The sequence below is a fragment of the Rhinolophus sinicus genome, linkage group LG13 (genome assembly GCF_036562045.2).
Source record: "Rhinolophus sinicus isolate RSC01 linkage group LG13, ASM3656204v1, whole genome shotgun sequence".
NCBI lineage: Eukaryota > Metazoa > Chordata > Mammalia > Chiroptera > Rhinolophidae > Rhinolophus > Rhinolophus sinicus.
In genome coordinates, this window is record NC_133762.1 from 34,699,711 (window position 1) to 34,718,648 (window position 18,938).

Below are 18,938 nucleotides of genomic sequence, written 5' to 3' on the forward strand. Positions count from 1 at the left end.
GGACAAGTGAAGGCACCCAGCCCTCTCAGGAGGGGTAAGTGGTCCCTTATTCTGAGACCACAAGTGAAGACCTTTCTCTTTGCAGAGGGGGATGTGGTCCTTTATCCCAGTACAGTGTTAAGTTGAGATGGAAGTGGGTGTGTGAGGGCCCCAGTGTATTACCATTTTGTTGCCTCCCCTCCCTCTGCCAAGCAGTGTGCTCATTCCGCACTGGGCACATCAGCCCTGTCTTAGAAGTAGGTGTTGAAGCCGCAAAAGAAGTTACAAGAGACAACTGTTTGGTGCGCCTCCACCACCCCGCAGGGTCCTGGGACACTTGCGAGACAGGAGAGGTACTGGTTTTTTATTTTTTGTAGAGGTGGTCCCTGTCCTCCAGGAGCTTACAATCTAGCTGGGGAAACACAACTAATGCACACGTATACAATCAGTACAATTAGCAATTACCACAATATTGACCACAATTGCGTGAGACCAGGGAAAAGCAAGATCAGTGAGGGGCTGGGGGCTCAGAGAAGGTGTTTTAGTCAAGATGGGATTCGTTTACGGGTTGGATAGGTCCGAATTGAGTGACACATTTCTTTCAGGTGGGATGCGTTTAGGAGGCAGTGAGGGGCAAGGGGGTATTGAGGGAGCAAAGGCAGCAAGGCTGGAATGCACGTGCGTGCCCTGGGCGAGGGACAGTGAGAGGGCCCCACTCTGTTTCTTAGGCCTCCTCCTCCTCCTTCACCCACGCCCTCCAGGCCCGCCACACAGGCACGAAGTTGGTGCCTTGTCTGCTACTCGGAGATTCAGGGCTTCTGGCTGGTGATGTTGGCATGTCCATTCTGCTGGCTGGTGTGGTTGTCTTGATCTCTGTGGTGGGGCTGCGATGTTGCTGTCCTGACTTGGTCCAGATCAGAATGCCTATGCCCAAATCTCAGAGGTCTGCTCCCCCCAACCCCCTCCTCCCTCTACCCCGCCACGCAGTGGGACGGGTGCAAAGGGGTTGGGAAAGGATCTGGTATTGTCGTCATTGCCGGTGCTGCCTCTCCCGGGGCCTACCAGCCCCTCACTGACCTTGGCAAGTGCTCCTCTGGCGAGAGAGCACAGGGGACCCCCCATTCCTGCGCGGCACTGGCTCCCATGCTGGGCGAGATGCACAGGAGCACCTGGTGACGCGGCCGCCCAGGGCTGGGGGCTGGGGCCTCAGTTGGGGGCTCGCCGGCGCTCTCCCAACACCTGCCGCCCGGTCCTCGACACGGTGTATGCCAGCTTCTGCAGGGAGTACCTGAACACCTGTAGTGAGAGACCCAGGACCTGCCCTTAGAGGCGGGCACCCGCAGCCTGTCTACAGCGCTGCTGTGCCCACCCCCACCCCACCCCCTGCCCCGCCCGCCTGTCCAACTAGGAGAGGCAGGCCCGGGAGCAGCTCGTCCACGAGTCAGGGCAGCTGGAGCTTTTCCAACTGTGCTGAAGGCTGCATGGCGGCAAGCTGATTGGACCCACAACTTAGGTATACCTCACTTCTTGCAATGGGCTGGGTCCCTGGAGGATTTCGAAAAGCGAATCCTACCCAGTAAATGCAGCATTCCAGGAACACCTTGAAGGAAATATGCGATTCCTTTGCCAAAGGATTCCTTTAGCAGGGAATTCTTCCTGCAAAGGGTGCTTTTAGGGTAAATGATTTTAAGGAAAGCGCTTTCTTTTGGTGTCTTTCTTTTTACACAAAGCATTTTGCCCTTTTTTTAAAAAAAAAAAATAAAGCGAATTGGTGTTTTTGGAAGCGCTTTTTTCTCTTCCATTTTTCCTGCGAGGAGCCTTTCCTCATTGTTTTCCTCAAAGCGCTTTCATCCGATTCATTTTTCTGTTAGCTCCTTTGTCTAATTTTTTTCTGCAATGCGCTTTTCACCTAATGCATTTTTTTCTGCCAAGTGCTTTTGTCTGATTTATTTTTCCTGCAATGCGCATTTTCTTGAATTCATTTTTTTCCCGCGAATTACTTTTTTTTCTAATTGGTTGTGGGTTGGGTTTGGGAGGATTTCTTTCTTTCTTTTTTTTTTTTTTTTTTTTTGCGAAGTGCATTTTTTGTTTTTTGTGAGGAGTGCTTCTTTCTAACTTATTTTTCGTACCACCCCCGCAAGCGCTATATATATATTTTTAAAGAAAATTTCCCCGCAATGCGCAGTTTTTTAAGGCGGAAAAATTTCGCTCTGCGAGCTGTAAAGTCTCTCTTCGCAAAACTGAAGTGCCCCGCCTCCCTCCTGGGGTCGAGTCTGGGTGTAGCGGTTTTTTCTTACCACGTTGGTCGCTAAGAGCCTCGGCGTTCGTCGGCGGCTGGCGCCCGCCGCGCCCCAACTCTTTGTTCCCGGCCGGGCGCGGGCGCACTGAGAAGGGTCTGCGCTAGGAGGAGGGCGCAGGGAGCGGGTGGGGGCGCGTGGTGCTGGCCGCGGCACTCGGGTAGGCAGGGATCGCGGCAATCAAGATAGGACAGGTAGAGGAGACGGCAATTGCGACGTGGGCTTGCCGGTTCAGGGGCGCGCATCAGGACCCCCTCTCCCACCCGGAACCCAGGCACACTTACCTGCAGCAGCACGCGGAAAATGTACCAGCCGATGATGAGCAGTTCAGCCGAGGCTGCCGCCACTGCCGCCATGGTTCCGAGTGCTGGGTGGGTGGTTGAGAGCGAGTGCTGCCAAAGGCCGCGCGCGGGTTTGCCGAGCTCCGCTAGTCCCTCGGAGTCCGCTGTTGGGCGCACTGCCGCAGCCGCTGTTGCCGCGCCTTAAGTATCCACCCACCATTCGAGTGCGCATGCGCCTTTGGGGGGGGTCCATGAGGAGGGGTAGCCAGGGGCGCTCCTCATTCGCCAGGAGAGGAAAAAATAATCCATCTGCTCTTTCCACACCGACCCCCGCCTCCTGAGTTTCATCTTAGCCCCTTTCCAGAAGATTCTGCCGTGCCTGCCTTTAAATTTTAGTGTAAAATGGAGGGGAACTGCACCTCTGAGTAGCGCTAAGGGCAAGGGTAGGGGGTGCGCGCCTCTTGGTGCGGAGCCCCTCTCTTCGAGCCTAGTGTCCAGTGCCACACCACAACCCACCTTGGGTATGGATGGAAACCTAATTTAGAGAGCGATCGTCTGCCCCGCGGAGCAAGAAAAGATGCTCCTTCCAGGAGCCTTGGCTTCACAAACCTGTGCTCAACACTTTCTAACGTTCGGTGTGTTGTAAGCCCACGCCCTCTGCTTCACGAGTCACTGAGCGCCTAACCTTTCCCTGATTACTCGAGTCCCACTTCTTAGGTTGTAGATCTACGGCGGTGGCAATTATAGGGAGCCTGGCCAGGGCACTAAACTCTAGGCGGGAAAGCGGTAGTCACCGCGTATCTACCCTGTAGGAGGGATGCGGGAGGGATTGGCACCTTTGTCTGCGCGGAAGGGATGGGATGAGCTCTCCCGAGAAGTGTTTGGAATAAGCTCTGGGATAGTTGCTGCTGGACAGGTCATTTCAATCTGTCTTCTGCACCCCTTCCCCCAGGCCCTTGGTAGGTCTTCCTCAGCCAGCGAAGTTCTTTGTACCAGTTGTGCTGGGCGGCTGGAGTGGGGTTTTGCTACCGCCACCAGAGGGTTGTGGCTGCCGTAGCTCCGTTTCCACGCACAGCGGGAAGATCTGAACGCGAGTGAGGTCCCGGTGCACCGGTGGCCCTCCGCTGGAGAGCCCCGCTCTCTCCAGCGAGCTGCCTGGTACAGGGGCCAACTGGCATTTGCCCCTATGTGGATAGAAAATTAATTTTGATTAAAAGCTCACAGAGGTCAAGTTCTATACAGTGCCAGCAGCAGATGGAGTGTAAGTGATCCAAGCGAGGTCAGTTTGGATGAAGTGGCACGATGATTTTTTTTTTTTCTCTTTCTACGTCGACTTTCGAAGAAGTTGGCTGGTTTGGACAAAATGACGCCAGGTTATTTGAAAAAGGCAAGCTTGTCCCAAGGCTGCCATCGCAAAACAAAATATTTGGTGGTGGTGCAGCCGCTGCAGCTTGCGAGGATCCATTGCCTGTGATCTCCGGCGGGCAGTGCGCCTTCGCTTTACTCGCCTCTGAGCACCTGCTGTGAGACAGAACCCTGTCCTTATCCTGTGGGGGCACCGCACGGAGCCGGTGGCCGGCCGGTGGCAACCACAGGGCGGTATTGTGAGGTCTGGACCCCTTGAGGACGGGCCGCAGCCCCAGGAGGCGATACATGATCTCTGCTGGGCAGGGCCCAGGCAAAACCAGTCCACTGTGCTGGACCTGCCGGAAGAGCCCTCTGGTGGAGCCCCTGAGAAGCCCAGGGGAGACACCCCAGGAGGCTTCCTGACGTGGTGACTTGGAGAAGAGTAGACTTTCATGGGTGGGCAGGGAGGAAAGGGCATTCACATTTGCTGTTGTTAACCATGATCCATTTTCCCAAATAAGTATACATTCTGTTCCTGTTTTTTTTTTTTTCCTGTCTGTCTGTCTGTCTTTTTTGTCTGTTTGTTGTGTTGACTTTTCTCTTCAGGATCCTTGCTGCCTTGGTGATCCCGGGCTGACAGCCAGAGAGCACAGCGGCTCAGCTCCTGCAGAGTGAGGGTTGAAGAAAGCAGAGGGCAGCTGCCCACGCCTGCTGGCTCCCATTAGGTCGGTTCCTGCAGCGGTGCCCGGCAGCCTTGGCGAAGGCCCTGCCCGGCAGAGATCATGTATTGCCTCCAGTGGCTGCTGCCCGTCCTCCTCATCCCCAAGCCCCTCAACCCCGCTCTGTGGTTCAGCCACTCCATGTTCATGGGCTTCTACCTGCTCAGCTTCCTCCTGGAGCGGAAGCCTTGCACAATTTGTGCCTTGGTTTTCCTGGCAGCCCTGTTCCTCATCTGCTATAGCTGCTGGGGAAACTGTTTCCTGTACCACTGCTCCGATTCCCCGCTTCCGGAATCCGCGCATGACCCCAGCGTTGTGGGCACCTAACAGCCTGCCCAGTTAGCTTTCCAAGGAAGCAGAAGACGGGAGGGGAGGCATTGACATAGGTCATAAAGCATTGGAGTTTCAAATCCCGCGGCCCGCGGGTGCCACATTCCTGACGGCGCCTTTTTGGCCTGTGACGTTTTATCCTTATAATGTGAATAATAGCACTGAACGGTGCTTTTATTGTAGAGTCCTATAGTCGTGGGTGGTCTTGTGGTTGTGTGTGTTCTGTCCCCATCTTGGTCCCAGCTGACAGGATGGCCACCCCCTCTCCTCGTTCCTGCGAGGAGTCTGCACCCATCCTGATCCACTACCCCAGCATGACCTGGGCAGATAAAATGCCAGTCTCATTGTCACCTCCATGACCCCTCCTTGTCAGGGTCTCCTCCTTTCCCAGAATGTTCCCAACTCCTCAGTCCCTGTCCTGATGGCCCTTTAGTTCTCTTCTACCCCTTTCCTTTTTGGGGAGCACCTGTCCAAGACAGGGCTCGTTTTTGCACTTATCTCGAATTTAAAGAGATTGCTGACGCCCAAGAGCCTCGCTTTTTCATCTTCCTTTCCTTGGTCAGCAGGCTAGACAGAAACATGTCTTGACTGTTTGTTGTTCACAAATCTCCAGTATTTTTTCACTTCACTTTTAAAAAAAGAAGTAACAGATACGTGTTGCTCTTTCCCCCGGGTGTCTGGGCTCGTGCTCAGCCTCGCTTTCCTTCGCCCTTCCTCCGGCCTTCCTCAGCTGTCCCGAGGAGGGGGGCCTCACTGTGTCTCCTGTGACCGCTCCGCAGGATGGACGTGTGGTGTGTTCACGTACATCTAGCGGTCCCCGGCCGAGTGAATGGGAGAGTACCTGTGTGTTTCCTAACAGCCGTGAGCCCCTATCTTGATAGGTGTTTGGATATTTTTTGGTGTGCCGTACGTGTGTGTGTACGTGTACAAATCCATGTGTATATTCCTTTTAAAGAAACTTTATCAAATGTGTTCTGATTTTGAGGTTTAGCAATAGCTAGCTATCGTAGGTGCCGCTGCAGCTTTTATTTAGCATGGGGATTGCAGAGTGACCAGCACACTGGACTCAGAGGTGGTTCAGACGAGACAGAGGGGAGCAGTGGCCATCGTCCTCACGCCAGGAGCTCCTTCAGACCTGCACATGTAGACTGGACATTGTGAAGAATACACGGGAAGACTTGGTGACTGTCACTGACTTTTTTCTGCGCTTCCATCACAAGTGTTGGCACATGAGACTTTCTCCTGGCCCTGCCCACTGGGGATCAGCGTGGTTGTCCTTCCGGTCTAAACCATCCATCTTTCTCTCGCCTGAGCAGGGAGGAAAGTGGGCCAGGCGGAGGACAGAGCTGGAGGCCGTCCACCTAGGGAATGGGACCGCGAGGCCACACTTGTGGAACATTTGGACTGCTATTCCAGAGCTTTTATTTCTGGTGTGTTCGTTGCACAGCTGTTTGAAATGTTTAATAAAGCTTTATAAACTTTACTTTGTGGTTTTATGTGGCTGCAGTCCATTTGGGTCGTGGTGTTGGATTTCTAAGTTGGTGGGGTGCAGGAGGTAGCATGGAGGGGCTGAGTCCTTGGCGCCAGAGTACCTTAGCCCGAAAATTTGATCTGCTCTCTGGAGAGCAGATGGTGGGGTTGGGGAAGGGGGAGCAGAGGGCAGGCCAGGCGGCGAACAGGAGGGAGTCTGAAAGTTTTCAGAGATGAGACATTTGCGTTTCTCAGCTCCCATGGCTCCTCGCCTGAAACTGTTTCCCTCCATAGGAGATTTGAGTAACCGATCCCTTGACAAACAACTTAAGACAGCTGGAGCTCTAATCATCAAGGATTTTTATGGTGCTGCTTTTGAAGTAAAAATAAAGTGAAACCCCTTATGGCATTCCAAGTGGAAAAATAAATAAGACTGGCCATCCAACCTGGGGGCTCAAGGCAATGGCCGCAAGCGCCACAGTGGTGCAATTCAGTGTCGTCGGCGTCCTGTGGCTGTGACCTCTGAGACAAAGCAGGGTAGCTTGTCAGTGTCCTTTGCTGGATGTCCACCTCTCAATCTTTTCTAGAAAATGTAACAGGAGCTGTGTGCAAGGCACTGGGCTGTGGTGAGGGTTTATTAAGCGAACAGTTGCAAAAGGGCTTTGGTAATTTCATAGAAGTTCACCTGTTCTACCTAGATTGTTTTTCATTTCTTGCTGTAAAGTTTTATATAGTTTTCTCCTGTCCTTCTAAATCTCCCCATTGTCAATTTTTCATTTGTTTCATTCCTAGCGTTGCTTGTCAGTGCTTTCTCTTTCCTTGGTCAAAACTTGCCAGAGATTTTGTCCATTGTAAAGGTATTTTCAAAGAACCAACCTTTTACGGATTGTATCTGCTGAGTATTTTTCCTATCTGATTCTCTAGTGCTTTTATCTCTGAATTCTTTTCTGGGTTTCTGGATATATTTCGTGGTTCAGCAAAGTCTTGACAAGCTGAGGAATCATGCATGTGGAAGGGTTGGTTTGTTCAGCAAACACTGAGCTCCTGTACCGTGCTTGCTGGGGATCTCAGGGGCGAGACTAGGCCTGACTGTCCAGGACCACGTGATTCTAGCCTAGTGGGAAGACTTAAGAAAACAGACAATTGCAAATTCCAAAAACAAAACAAACAAACAAAAAAGGCTTTTGTGGCCCCACTCTCCTGTGGAGACACCTGGATGATACATGAAGCCAAGATTATTGCTTATTTTGCTCTCCCTCAGAAAGCAGCTTTCTGTTGTAGGTCAAACCTTGCTTAAGAGTCACAAACAGGTCTCCCTCTGGAAGATTTCTGACCCTTTCCAGCAGGGTGCCAGCAGCCCACCCCCTCCCCAGGTGACTGCCACATCAGCATTCTGTTTGCCCACCAGTGCTTTCCACCTTGCCAAGGCAGCCCCACCAACATCTCGTCCCCCTTCCTGAGATGCTTTTTAAGAAAATGAAAAGTAGATACCTCTTCTAGAAAGAAGCAGCGGCACCTTGCAGAAATGCTCTGCAATTCTGCTGGTCTCTGGGCTGCTAATATGACATGGTTTCTCACGAGACACCTGGTAACCGCAAGGCCCCGTGAGGCCTAGCTCTGGGCTTCTTTGAGAACTGGTCGTGCCCTGCTCTGGGCCTCAGTTTCCTTATAGGCGAAATGTGGTCTTCCTAGCCCTCATAGACTAGGATCTTAGAGTCCTCTTGGATACACTAGAGAAAGGTGACTGAGCCCTGGGAAGGCGGCAGTGCCCTTGCAGGACAGCCTACATATGCTGGAGTCTGTGTACCATGTGAGCCCAGATTTGCCTCTGTCAGGAAGCCTTCCTGGACTTCATCCCTCTCCTTGGAGATCGCTTGCCTAGAGGACTTTGCTCAGCCCTCTGTGGAGTGCTGGTGTTAGGGTTAGGCAGACTTCCTCTTCCATAGTGACTGGAGTCCTCCTGTCTCCCACGGGGGTCGGAATTATTTCACCAGTAGGTCCTTGTCAGAATCCCATGCAGGATTAGGCCTTGGGGCCACATGGTAGACAAGGTGGACATTCTGTGCCATCAGAGAGTCATCCAGGCTACTGAGAAAGGGGATGACATTGGGTAGATAATCATATACATATATACAAACTATGGCTTGCGGCAGGTGCCATACAGGGATTCTAAGGGGATCTGACATTCGGCTGGGTTGGTATTCAGGCCGAGACATGAGGACAGCTGTAAATGTTTGAGCAGTGAAATAATACATGAGATGTTATTTCCCACCATCTAATCAAGTATCTCTGTGCTTCAAGATACCGGGCTGAAAGTAAAATGAAGGCCCACTCGTACCTGGTTACCCTAGAATCAGAACCCAAAAAGGCTTTTGGGGATAGAGCTCAGTCTATTTCAAGCTAGAAGACTGTGTTGGGAGATACAGGGAGGGTCTAAGGCTGACGTGGTGGTGGCAGACCCCAAAACTCAGCCCTGAGAACTCTTCAGTTTCCAGCTGACAAGAACCATCACAAACAAGGAATGGGGATCTGGGGTGACCCAAGCAGAACAGCATTCAAGGTGGGATGCTTTCAAAAGGGAACAGGCTAGCATTTGAGCAGTGAAAGCAGCAGGGTTCTCGAGAAGGCCATTGCCCGTCTCGATCATTGGGTACAGGAAGAAGTAGCTCTACTGAGTGATGGTGGGTGAGGTCGGGAAGGCAGGAGGAGGTAGGCTGGGGAGAGACGAGGACAGAGAAAGATGATCGAAGGAAAGCTGACTCCCACTGAGTAGCTGCAGGAAAGGAGGGCAGAGAAGGGTTCTCACCTGTGTCCAGTCGGCTGGCAGAGCCAGAGCCAGAGCCCAGTCTCCTGGCATCCAGTACAGAGCTCACCCCTCACCCCCACCTGCTCTGTAATGGGTGAAAGGGTCACTGCTCTGAAAAGAGGGAAGAACTAAGACACACTTGCCTCGGCAAGTGATGGAAGCCCATCCTGACGGTGAGGGGTGCATGTGGTCTCAGCCCAGCACCTTGCACCCCAGTATCTTCCTGAAATCCAGAAGAGAGGCAGAGTTTGGTCTGCCAGGCTTTGGGAGAAGAAGTCTGAGTCTTGAGAAAAACTTGGATTCTAGAGCGAGCTCGGGGTGAAGCAGGTAAGCTGGCTAAGCGCCGGCTAGAGGCTTCAGACAGAAGTCCTTGGTCCCCTTTGGGCTGTCAGGACTCAACAGTGAGTAGAGGTGAACTTGGGGAACAGTTTAGGACTGATGAACCTTCAGAGAAGAGGCTTCTGGGAGCCCCAGGCTCGATGCCCTCGCCTTTGCACTGCACCTCCCTGAGCCTCCGTTTCTTCCCCTGTACCGTGGAGACAATAACACCTACCATAGCCCAGCTCAAAGTGAAGGAACTGACCCTTATTGGGCTCGGGCCTCGCAGGGGTGCGATCTGATCATCTAACTGTCCCACTGATGCAAGGACCAAGCTCTGAGAACCTGATGCAGAAGAAGACCAGGCCCTCCTTGAATGGCTCGGCTCAGCAGGAGGGAAGGCACCGAGACAGTCCTGAGACAGATAATGACAATGCCACGTGGTCTGGGCTGTGGTGGAGGTAGGGAGAGAGCTCGTTTGGAAGGGCATACGTCAGCACCTCAGCGTGCATTTCCTTATTTTTTGCAAACCCCCAAATGACAACATCTTGAAAGGGAGAGGAACACCACGGCACAGCTCTTTTCTGAGAGGCCAGAATCCTGGCTCTGCATCCTTGCTTGGCCACCAGCTTCCCAGGACCTTCCATGGATTTTTTTCCCCCTCTCAGAGAGAAATCACTACCTGTCCATTGTTTTCTTCACAATGATCCAGTGTAGGGACGTGCTGAGTGCTCTGTCAGATACGAGCTGCACATGACCTTTCTCCAAAGACTAGTCCTTTGAGTGGTTCGGGCCTCTCACCTCTTTTCCCAGGCAGTTGTGCAAAGTCTGCACTTGGATATGTCACCACTTCTTCCAAAGCTAAATCCTCTGCCAGATCCCTGCCCCGCACTGATAGTGGCAGCCCCCCCCAGGTGGGGAGGAGAGGCAGGGAGCTGAGGCCACACTCTGCTGTCTCTTCTCCAGGCCTGTTTGCCCATCTTATGGGAAACATCAGTGAACTTTACCCTGTTATTTCAGTCTTAGAGATTTTGATTGAAAGAAAGTGTGTTACAACAAGCAAGTGTTTAGCCAAAGGATTTTTTTGTGTTAAAGAATAAACTTTAAGTCCCTTGGGTGCAGAACTGTCAAGAATCTTAGATTAGAGTCAAGGCAGACTTGGAAGGGTCTCTGAGGTCGGAAGACAAATACAACCTTCAGTGGTTCCTTGTCAGCTGGGTCCCATCTTAGCTTGGCTGTCAAGACCTTGCACAACCCTTGACGGTGGGGAGTGGTCCCCTTGACCAGGCCCAGTACCTGCCTGACCAGACCTGGCACAGAACTTGCTGGTTGGCGGGCCAGGGGGTGGATGGAGAGATGGCCCAGTCCATCAATCTGTAGACTCCCTAAGGAATTAGGTGGCCCAGTCTTTCCTAAAAGTAGTGGAATTGAGTTTGCCTCCCGAGTCTCCTCATGGCAACGCTGAAGTGACTATATTTTCCAGCCTCCAGACTAACATTTTATACACAGATACCACAGACACTAATAGCTCACAAAGATGTGTGAGAAGAACCTCACCTAAGGCTCCCCAGCTTGGTGTCCTCCCTGTGGCAACAGGTGGCCATGAGTCACCCCCCCACACTTGGCCTCAGTTTCCCCATTTGCAAAATGAGAAGGTTGAACTAGATAGCTAATCCTTGAGTTCCTGTCTAGCTCTAGCATCAACCTTCATATGCCCTGGTGCCTAGAGCAATAATTGGACAAAGAGCATGGTGACCCCAAGATTGGGGTCAAGTCCACGTCTTGGAGCATGGACGAATCGTGGTGATGGCTGCAGCTCCCTGGAAGATGAACTTGGCAGGAACTGGCTGAGAGAGTTTTCTGCTGATGGTGAGACATCCTGGCAGAGTGTATACAGGTAGGTTGATGCAGGTGAGGAGTGGGGTTGGGCTCTCCCTCTCTTGTGATCCCCGAATAATGTTTCCTTGTAGAATCGGAAGCCTCCAGGACTGATGGCTTCTGTAGTCATCCATTCATATTGGCAAAGTAAGTGAACCATCTTTTCACACACTGCTCTGGCAGGGCGTCCAGAAGGGCTTTCTGCTCCCACCTCTTAAATGCCTCCCTGTATTTCATTGTCACTGTGCCTGGAATCATACCTTCCCAAAGCCTTCTGGTGCCCTGTCCAGGTGGCATGTTCTCTGAGAAGGCTGTGGCCCTGAGGTCTTCATAATCAACCAGGAATAGCTTAGCTCAGAGAGGCATGAGGAGAAGGCTTGTCCAAAATTGGGGCTCTGACAGTTGAAAGGAAAATAATAATTTGTTTCCCACCTCACCTCAGAACACACACCCAAATTTAGAAACTATTTTAAAAGACCATAAGGAGCTATGAGCCAATTAAAAACCAGGGGGAAAGGAATTGGATATTTAACAAGTGTCTGGATGGGGGAGCCCCAGCAAGTTAAAAACCAACAAAATGACATCAAGAAAGCAAAGACCAACCAATTTGACTACATCAAAACTAAATATTTACAAGTCAAACAGTATCACCAACAGAACCAAAAAGCAGAATGGATAAGCTATTCGCAGATCCATGATGTATAAAAGAACACGCTCCAAACCTTAACAGTAAAAATGCAACAGATAAGTATATCATTCACCTAAACACAGTCTATAGAAGAGGAAATAGAATGGACAAAAAAATGTTTTGAAAAAAATTTATCTTCATATTTTAATACGTAGCACCACACCTGATGCAAAGTAGACACTCAGTAAATGTTGTACAAATGCAGAGGGTACCAAAAAACATATACACATTTTAAGAAAGGAAAAAACTGTATTAAAATTGTATTACTCAATATATACTGAGAACAAAAGATGAATACAAGTCATGTATGTACATTTTTTTGGCACCCCTAGTATACAGGCCATTTACACTTTCTTGAAACTTTCATCTCTCTCTTTCTCTTCCACTATCATATTACTTTCCAAAAAGTTTACACCAATTCACGTGCGCAACCACTGAATAGTACTGCCTGTTCCATTGTATCCTTATCAGCATTGGGTATTCTTAAACATTTTTTCCTAATTTGTTGGTAAAAACTTGTATTTCCTTGGCGTTTTTCATTGTTGATCTTCGGTTATTAATGAAATCAAATAAGATATGGTGTCTGCTCTTGGGCATACAGTCAAAGAGGTAAGAACGACACACACTAAAATGCTATGTAGTAAGAAGATGGCCAGAGATATGCTTGGGACATAGGCAAAGCATGGAGCAGCTAGGGGCAGGGTGATACAAGTGTGAGGCTTTGTGGGAGTATCCGGGGGAGGTTCCTAGAAGAGGTGCCTGGATGAGTGGGAGTTTTCAGAAGTGGGAAGTGGATGAACTCATACAGTTCAGGCTTGCCAAAGCATGAAATAAGAGGCAGGGCCTGGAGAAGGCGGGACCAGATCACACAGTGCCAAGTCTGTCTAATTGAAGAGTTTGGGCTTTTTCCTTTTGACAACAGGAAGCCACTGAAGCATTTTGATCTGACAAGTGCCATGGTAAGATTTCTGTTTTAGCGTTGCTTGAAGACAGTTGGGGTGCAAAGGCCAATGAGGAGATGATTGCCTTGGTCCAGGTAGAGAGGGCAAGTCCTGAATTAGGGTGGGGGCCAAGAGGGTGGAGAGAAGTTAAAATAAGGAGACTCTGCTAACGACTAGTTGCTGGGATTAAAGAAGGGGAGCCAAGGATACCTTCTCTGTTTCTATCTTGGGTAACTGGGTGGATGAGACAATACCCAGGAGACCGAACAGGCTTGTGGGCGGCGGGGAGGCTGAAGGGGGATTGTTGAGCTTAATTTTGGGCAAGCTGAGTAAAAGGTGGGCATCCAGGTAGAGACAGGTAGAGGATTTAGATCCAGCAGGAGATTTGAGCAAAAGATTTGGGTTGTGACTGGTGGTGATTGTAGCTATAGGCTTTGGTCAGGTGGCCCCAGGAGAATGTGGCAGCTGCAAAGAGAAAGGGGGGTCTGGACAGAGAACCTCTTCCCCAATTTAAGAGGTGGGAAGAGAGAAAGAAGAACCCACAAAGGCAAAAAAGGAAGTCAGACAGAGATGGAAAAAGTACCTGGAGCCTGTGTTGGCATGGAAACCCCGGGAAGTGGAGCGTTTCCAGGAAAGAATCAGCAGACAAAAGAGAAAAGCCCACTTTTCTCTGCGAGCCCACTGGACGGAGCAATTAGGGGGCCCCCAGATCCTCACAGGAGCGCAAGGTGGGCAGAGGAAAATGAAAGGGGAAGAAAAGTAAGCAGCACGGCCTCCTGTTCCTGGGGAGTTTGGAATACTCGGGAGAAGCTGCTAGGTTACGGTTTGGGCCAGGGAGAATTTCTGAGCTGGGTTGAGAGGAGGTAAGCATAGATGTGATAAAGGAGAGTGAAAGGGCTGTCACCTAAAGTCCTTCTGTCTGTATAAATCAGAGGCAAGATCAAAGCACAAGGGTGGTAAGGAGGAAAAACATCCATTGGTGGTGACCTTGACTAGAGCTGTTGTCAAGTTGGAAAGTCTATGCGCCAATTTGGAGCTCACAAAGGAAGTGTGGGCATCTCTCAAGGGGGATAGATGGAGAACGAGGGATGAGCTGAAAAGAGAAGGTGCAGAGTTTGCGGAGCAGGGCCAGACACTGAGCGGTGACTGGCGCTCCTGGATTGATGCAGGAAGAGGATTCTGCTAAGGGGCCGGGGGCAGAGGAGAAAACCAAAAACGCAGCATCTAAGGAGCCCAGGGAAGAGAGAGTTTCCAGAGGTCAGGGTGGCCACTGGTGGGCCAGATGCACAAAGTCCGAGAGGTGAGGGCATCCCCGGGATCCGGTCTTTGGGGAACTTTGCAGCAGTAACTTTGGGGGAGGGGCAGAAGCCCCCCTGGGTGGGGATGACCTGGAGTCTGGTTGAGAAAGCAGGAGGGGGAAGGAGGACCTGGGGGGGACAGTGGGGTCCTGGAAGGTGCTGTTTCTTACACGCTGACATTTGGAGGGAGGAGGGCTGTGTGCGCCCTGGTTTGAAGAACAGGGACTAGTAGTGAATGAAAAGGGCCCTAGAGCTCTGGGACGAAGTGCAGAGGTGAAGGGATTAGTTGTGTTGGTGGAAAGAGACAGAACTGAATCTTGTACATTTTACCAGGTAACCTGATCTCCACGTTCTTCTGGCGGCTTTTCCCGCTGCCCTCTGGGTACTTATTACAGCTCTAATTAACGGTGGTTTCATCCTTCCTGTTCTGGGGCTGTGTCTTATTCATTTTTGTACCTTTCGGCACCTAGCAACAGGCAGCAAACTAGGTAGAGGCAGAATAATTACTTTCTGCTTGAAATCAAATGTCTGCAATGGAGGTTCAGAATTTTCTTTTATCAGAGATTTTGTGACAATTCCCAGGGAATTGATGAACAAGGGAAAAAAGTCAAGGTTGAGGCTCTCTGGATGTGAGGCTATCTGGGTCTCAGCAAATGCACTCTGCACTCCAGTGTGGGCACAGCCCATTACAGTTTATGTGGTGGGGTCATGACCATTGTCTCATCGGGTCATTGCAACCCCATCCTCCCACCCCTAGTGAGGCAGACAGCCACCATTAGCCCCATTTCACAGGTTAGGAAGCTGAGACCCAGAGCGGCAGGTTAGAGGGAGAGAGTGATGGTCAATGAAGTGAGTGGGAATGGGGGTGCAGTCTTAAATGGTCTTAACCACCACTACCTGGTGGTGTCTCGTAGACATCGAATAATTCTGTTTCTTCCATATTTGGACTGAAGTCAAAGTCAAGAGAGAGCTTTGGTCTAAGTGGCTGAGCTCGAGCCGCATGCCACCCCCTGACAGGACGTGGGAGATGAGAGGCAAGACCTAGAGGAGGGGCCTCAGTGGCTTCTGTGTGAGTGAGCAGCCCAGGTCCCATCACAGCCACATAAAGTAGGGAACAGGAAATTTCCCTAAATGTAACAAGGGACATTAGGAGGTAATAAGGGATGCTAGAAAGCCCAAACCCCCAGTCATCCATTATAAGAAGTAACCAGCCCAGAGGCATGGAGGAAGCCATGTCCAGATAAGAGAGGGAGAGGCCTGAACTAGACCAGTGGAGATGGAGAGAAATAGATCAGAAACGTGTAGTAGATACAAACCAGGAATAATTGGGGAATGATCAGCCATTAAAGTGAGAGAGAGAGTAATGACAGGGTGACTCCCATTTTTCTTGGGTAGATGGTGGGGTGGGTGGTAGGGAGGCCCCTGGGATGGGGAACACATCTTGGGGAGCCAGTCTGAGGAGCAGGACAGTGGACTCAGATGCAGCCGAGGGGTCAGGGTCACAGCCAGATGGAGCCCAGTAGACACTTGAATCTGGGATCTGGGGCTCAGGAAGAAATTTTCCTGGAAGTACCAGCCCAGGGCCATGGCCACTCAGAGAGTAATGGGAACCCCGAGAAAGAGCGAGATCACCAGAGAGAGAATGGGACAGGTGGGACAGGGCCCAGGGCAGAATCATGAGTTACAGTGACATTTAAGGAACCAATCAGGTGTGGGCAGGCAACAAAGGAGAAAGAGAAGCAAGGGCCTGAGAGATGCGACAACTAGGAGAGTGGGTTACCATGGCGACCAAGGTAGTGAAGAGTTTCAAGGAGAAAGTAATCAACACTGTCAAATGCAGCTGAGAATTCCAATAAGATAAAGACAGAATATTTTCTTCGGATTTGATGATTAGTAAGCTTTTGTTGACCTCAATAGGACCATTTTGGGGAAGTGATGGGACATAAACTAGAATAATGTCAAGATGTGAGAGGGAGGTAAATCCATTACTAACAGTCTTTTGAGGAGTCTGGGAGGAAGACTTCAAGATGTGAAGAATATGGGTGGGGAGGTTGGACACAGGAAAGACGTGAGCCCACCAACTCCCAATACGCGATAAGCATGTTTAGTGACCAAAGTTACCACATTTTCTAATTTAGCACCTATTATGTGCCTGGCAGTATGCTTAGCACTGTGGATACTTTGGTGAATGAATTAAAATAGACAGAATCCCTATTCTCATGGAGCAAATTCTTATGGTGGTAGGGGAGAAACACACGAATCAGATAATCACACAGATATTCGTACACAATTTCCAACGTTGGTAGGCACTTCGAAGGGAAGGTACTGAGTGCTGGAGGGTGTACAACAAGGGGACCCACCAGCCCTAGGCCCACTCCAGGAGGTTTCCCTGAAGAGGTAGCACTTGAACCAGGTTGTTAAGATGGGGAAGGAGTTAATGGGACAGAGCAAATTGGGGTAAAGCATTCTGGGTAGAGGGACCCAGCCTGTGCAAAGGGAGGAGAGATGAAAGCAGAGAGGCAGGCAGTGCTGGCCGTGCAGAGTTTGGAGGCCTGGGCTGAGCTCTGAGTACATCCTGAGACATACGTAAGGGAAGCAGGGTTGAGCCCTCCCCTCGTATGTCGCTGTAATCTGAAACCGGCTGCTCTGTGGAGAAATCACGAGAGGTATCCTAGGTCGGCTTGGAGACCAGTTAAGAGGCTTTCATTGTCACGGTGGCCAACATCTGGACACAACCCACACATTCTGGTTGGGCTCGATGCTGGGTGAAATGAAGAAGGGCAGGGAAAAGAGGTAGTGAGGATGACCTCTGAGTTTCTGTCTTGCCTTACTTGGTGAGGTGGCAGTGCCGTTCTCAGAACTGGAGAGCCCTAGAAAGGGATTGGATCTGTGAGGCAGACCACAAATCTGGTGGTAGACAGCTGAGACGTCCGAATGGAGATGGGGAGGAAGTAGCCAAATGCATATTTCCGGAGCACAGAGTGAGAAGTTAAAGAGACCTGTTCAGAGCTCCCAAGGGATCCTGGGTGGAACCGTGCATTGAAGTAACGTCAGGATTCTGGAGCATTCTGAGGCCATGAATACTGCTGAGGAAGAAGCCAGAAACCGAGCCCAAGGCGCACCAACATTTAGGGACTGTAAAAGGAAAGAAGAATTCTCCTAGGGTACTGAGAAGAAAGGACCAGAGTGATCTTTCAGCAGAAAGATGGAATGGTCAGCAGTAGGTATGTACAGAGAGATCAGGGGACAAGAGCTGATCTGTGAGCCCCTCCAATGTGCACAATCACCGTGGCACCCTCAGAATTGGGCAGCATGGTGGCACACCCCAGAGCCGGTGAGAGACTCCTGGGGACCTTTACCAGAAGCAGCTTGGGGATGAGAGAAAGGAGGAGGGAGCAAAGTCTAGGGCTTTTTAATCCTAAAGGAAAGCAATGCTGGCATGTGAATCTTCCGAGGGAAGTGAGTCTGAGTGATGAAGCGATTAAGGATGGAGACAATTAGTGAAATGAGCTCCCAAAGGGGCTGAGATCAAGTGTTGAGGTGGATAAATTAGTTTGGGGCAATAATGTGTATTTGACTGAAAGGGGCAAAATTAAATTATTTACCTTTTAGAGAGTAACTTGATCTCCGTGTTCTTTTGGGAGCTTTTATCTGACCTGTGTACTCATGACAGTGCTATTTAGCATGAGTTTTCTCCTGTCTCCTGGCTAAGATTGTGTCGTATTATTATTTTTTTGTGTTTCTAAGCACCTAGCGACAGGCAGTAAGTGCTTTGGGTACCGAATCAGTATTTTCTGCCCTGAATTCAAATATCCGAAGTCAACATTCAAACTTTTGACCAAAAAGAATATATGACAATTCTTCAGAAATTATGATGCAGGAAAGAATTGGGATGTTAAGTCATGGGAGGCAGGGTTTTGGGTGGGTGGGTGGGTGGGTGGAGAAAAAGTAGGAGTGGGCTCCTCTGTCTTTGTAAGTTCTGTGCCATTTCTGCATCTTTACATTCACCATCTCATATGAATTTCACATCCCCACACAAGACACAGCATTACCCCATTTCATTGAGGAGGAAACAGAAACCGGAGACCGAAGTGCCTTCCTGACACAGAGCACAAATGGCTGGAACTGGTTTCAGACCTCGGTCCGCCCAGTATCTCAGTCCTTCTTCCCAGGACCAGGTTGAGCTGGAGAGGAAGAAGGGTCTGCAAGGTCCAGGCGGACATGGTGCTGGCAGAGGGTTGGAAGTGCAGTCCAACTGGAGACCTACCAGATATTAAAGCCGCCTATCCAACTGCCGTGATGAAATCTGTAGTGCTAGCACTGGAGCAGGTAGCGCTCTTGTTAAGAAGCCTCCCCACCATGCAAATGAGATATGAGGTCAGACAATTAAGTTCACGAACTCATCCTAGAAAAAAGTGCTACATACCTCACTGCTGAATATCACTATGGTCACCTTCGAAGTACTCCCCTTGGGAAGCTATGCACTGATGCCAGCACCTAGTCCACCCTTTAAAGCAATTTTGGAACTCTTTCTGGAATGGCCATCAGAGCTGTCATTGTATTACCCTTGATGTCCTGAATGTCAT

The 18,938-nt window shown here is 50.4% G+C and overlaps 2 protein-coding genes across 6 annotated transcripts; one reads left to right on the top strand and one right to left on the bottom strand.

Moving 5' to 3' along the window:
* Positions 1 to 277: 277 nt before the first annotated feature.
* NNAT (neuronatin) lies at positions 278 to 2,750 on the bottom strand. Of its 5 annotated transcripts, XM_074317221.1 has the most exons (4): positions 2,561 to 2,750; positions 2,277 to 2,379; positions 1,499 to 1,579; positions 1,219 to 1,275 (listed from the first exon to the last, which is right to left on the bottom strand). In XM_074317221.1, exons 1-3 carry the CDS (start codon positions 2,630 to 2,632, stop codon positions 1,500 to 1,502), a joined length of 255 nt encoding a protein of 84 aa, XP_074173322.1. In that variant the 5' UTR covers positions 2,633 to 2,750; the 3' UTR covers positions 1,219 to 1,275; position 1,499. The 5 variants fall into 5 exon arrangements, with proteins under 5 accessions (XP_019605787.1, XP_019605786.1, XP_019605788.1 ...); XM_019750228.2 differs by lacking the exon at positions 2,277 to 2,379 and having other exon boundaries at positions 278 to 1,275; XM_019750227.2 differs by lacking the exon at positions 1,499 to 1,579 and having other exon boundaries at positions 278 to 1,275.
* Positions 2,751 to 4,552: 1,802 nt separating this feature from the next.
* Positions 4,553 to 6,436, top strand: BLCAP (BLCAP apoptosis inducing factor). Its single transcript, XM_074317222.1, has one exon. It carries the CDS (start codon positions 4,687 to 4,689, stop codon positions 4,948 to 4,950), a length of 264 nt encoding a protein of 87 aa, XP_074173323.1. The 5' UTR covers positions 4,553 to 4,686; the 3' UTR covers positions 4,951 to 6,436.
* Positions 6,437 to 18,938: the final 12,502 nt, after the last annotated feature.

Bases quoted from the DNA above. Each gene is read 5' to 3' on its own strand.
- BLCAP (XM_074317222.1), top strand. From the start codon at position 4,687: ATGTATTGCCTCCAGTGGCTGCTGCCCGTCCTCCTCATCCCCAAGCCC.
- NNAT (XM_019750227.2), bottom strand. From the start codon at position 2,632: ATGGCGGCAGTGGCGGCAGCCTCGGCTGAACTGCTCATCATCGGCTGG. The intron at 2,380-2,560 runs GTAAGTGTGCCT...CCCTCCTCCTAG, and splicing joins TTTTCCGCGTGCTGCTGCAG to CGCAGACCCTTCTCAGTGCG. The intron at 1,276-2,276 runs GTAAGAAAAAAC...CTCTCACTACAG, and splicing joins GGCTCTTAGCGACCAACGTG to GTGTTCAGGTACTCCCTGCA.